A 1519-nucleotide genomic window follows, 5' to 3' on the forward strand; every position below is an offset into this window, starting at 1 on the left:
ACTTACTTGCTTAAGTATGACATAAGTTAATAAGGAAAAATGACACAATTAATAACCTAAACAGTTGTTATTAATATAAAAATACGATTTTGATATGCTAATACCACAAGTTATTTTAATGACATAAAAAATTATTGAATATAACATCAACCCATTCAAATTCAGAGAGGAAATCATTACTCATACCATGAAATCTAAACTTAAACAGATTAAATTAAAGATGTAAAATTAAGTAATAATTGTTCCTCACCAAACTCCTAATGTAACATTATCCTCTGTTGTAAGATAAAAATTTCTAGCACCATCAAGGCCTAAACTACTTGGTGATTTGAAGTTTACAGGAATATTCACTATAATAAAACATTATGAATTGTTAGTTTTTTTTTTTAAATAATATAATATTTTTTATTAGTAAAAGCAACATTTAACTTACCAAAGTTTAGGAAAAGAAGGCTACGTTGGAATGAATATGAGTTTTTGTACACTAATGGAATAATAATAAATATAAAAATAAATACCAACAAAAGACATATTCCAGTACCAAAAAGTATTCTGAAAATTAAGACAAAATTAAAGATAGTACTACACACATATAAATATTTATATTTAAAAATCGTATCAAATTATAAAATAATATTAATAGTAGTAGTAGCACTAAACAAATATACTATAGCAGGTGCTAAAGCTTACTGAAGGCAAGAATAGAACATAAATCTATGTCATTTATCTTTTTCAGGCCTAATAAGTTTTCTAAGCTGCATCAATTATTTCTGATATAATTACTACCTAAATTATAAGCTAATATTAATCAAAATATAAATGATAAATAATATATCTCCAGAAAGCTAAAATAAACAAACATAATTGAGAAAGCAATAATGTTTGAAATATAACCCAAGCAAAAGTAGAAAAAAGAGGAGATGGACATCTAAACCATCTTATCTATTTTTTTTTTTTTAATTACACATCTTAATTTCTAAGTCTCCCATTACTTACTATTAAGAAAATTAATCCAGTTAACTAAATCCCAAGCCAGACATTAGAAAAATAAAAAATTTCTTAAAAGAAATAGCTCACAGTTTCTAGGGGCCTTGAGCCTGAAAGGAATGTTGGGTTTCTCAACTAGTAAATGCTATGTGGACTTAAATATACTGACTGATACCAACTCGCACCTAAAAGATAGGCTGTATGGACATATAGATACTAGAAAGGAACTGATCAGTGATGCGAAATACTAACTAGTTTACTTTAAATCACTTCCTGTGTAATATAATGGGATGCCACACATGGTGCTACTGGTTATAGACTTGTCTGTGATTCACAGAAACCTGTTAAAAACAGTTCCCTTGTAACTCACATGTCGGATTGCTGAGTTATTACAGTTTCAAGTTTCTTGAAGATGAGAGATGAACAGACCAACCTGTTGCCAGTGAGGGAGGTTGAAAAAATCCCATTTTATAATTTTCACTGTCCTAGCTATTTGAAGTAGCATTAAATGGAGAAAGCATAGGTAGAAGTC

The 1519-nt window shown here is 28.2% G+C and overlaps 1 protein-coding gene across 6 annotated transcripts in view; it reads right to left on the bottom strand.

Annotated features, from left to right (window-relative positions):
- LOC106683973 (lysophosphatidylserine lipase ABHD12) overlaps positions 1-1519 on the bottom strand; it is an 83524-nt gene that overhangs the window by 13628 nt on the left and 68377 nt on the right. For all 6 annotated transcript variants that reach the window (XM_067045566.1, XM_067045568.1, XM_014425755.3 and 3 more), the window contains 2 exons: positions 434-552; positions 251-350 (listed from right to left, as the gene is read on the bottom strand). In XM_067045566.1, coding sequence (XP_066901667.1) covers positions 251-350; positions 434-552 — 219 coding nt within the window. The remainder of the gene's footprint in view (positions 1-250; positions 351-433; positions 553-1519) is intronic.

This window comes from Halyomorpha halys, unplaced genomic scaffold, assembly GCF_000696795.3.
Source record: "Halyomorpha halys isolate HHAL.00 unplaced genomic scaffold, Hhal_1.1 Scaffold532.1, whole genome shotgun sequence".
In the NCBI taxonomy this organism is placed as follows: domain Eukaryota; kingdom Metazoa; phylum Arthropoda; class Insecta; order Hemiptera; family Pentatomidae; genus Halyomorpha; species Halyomorpha halys.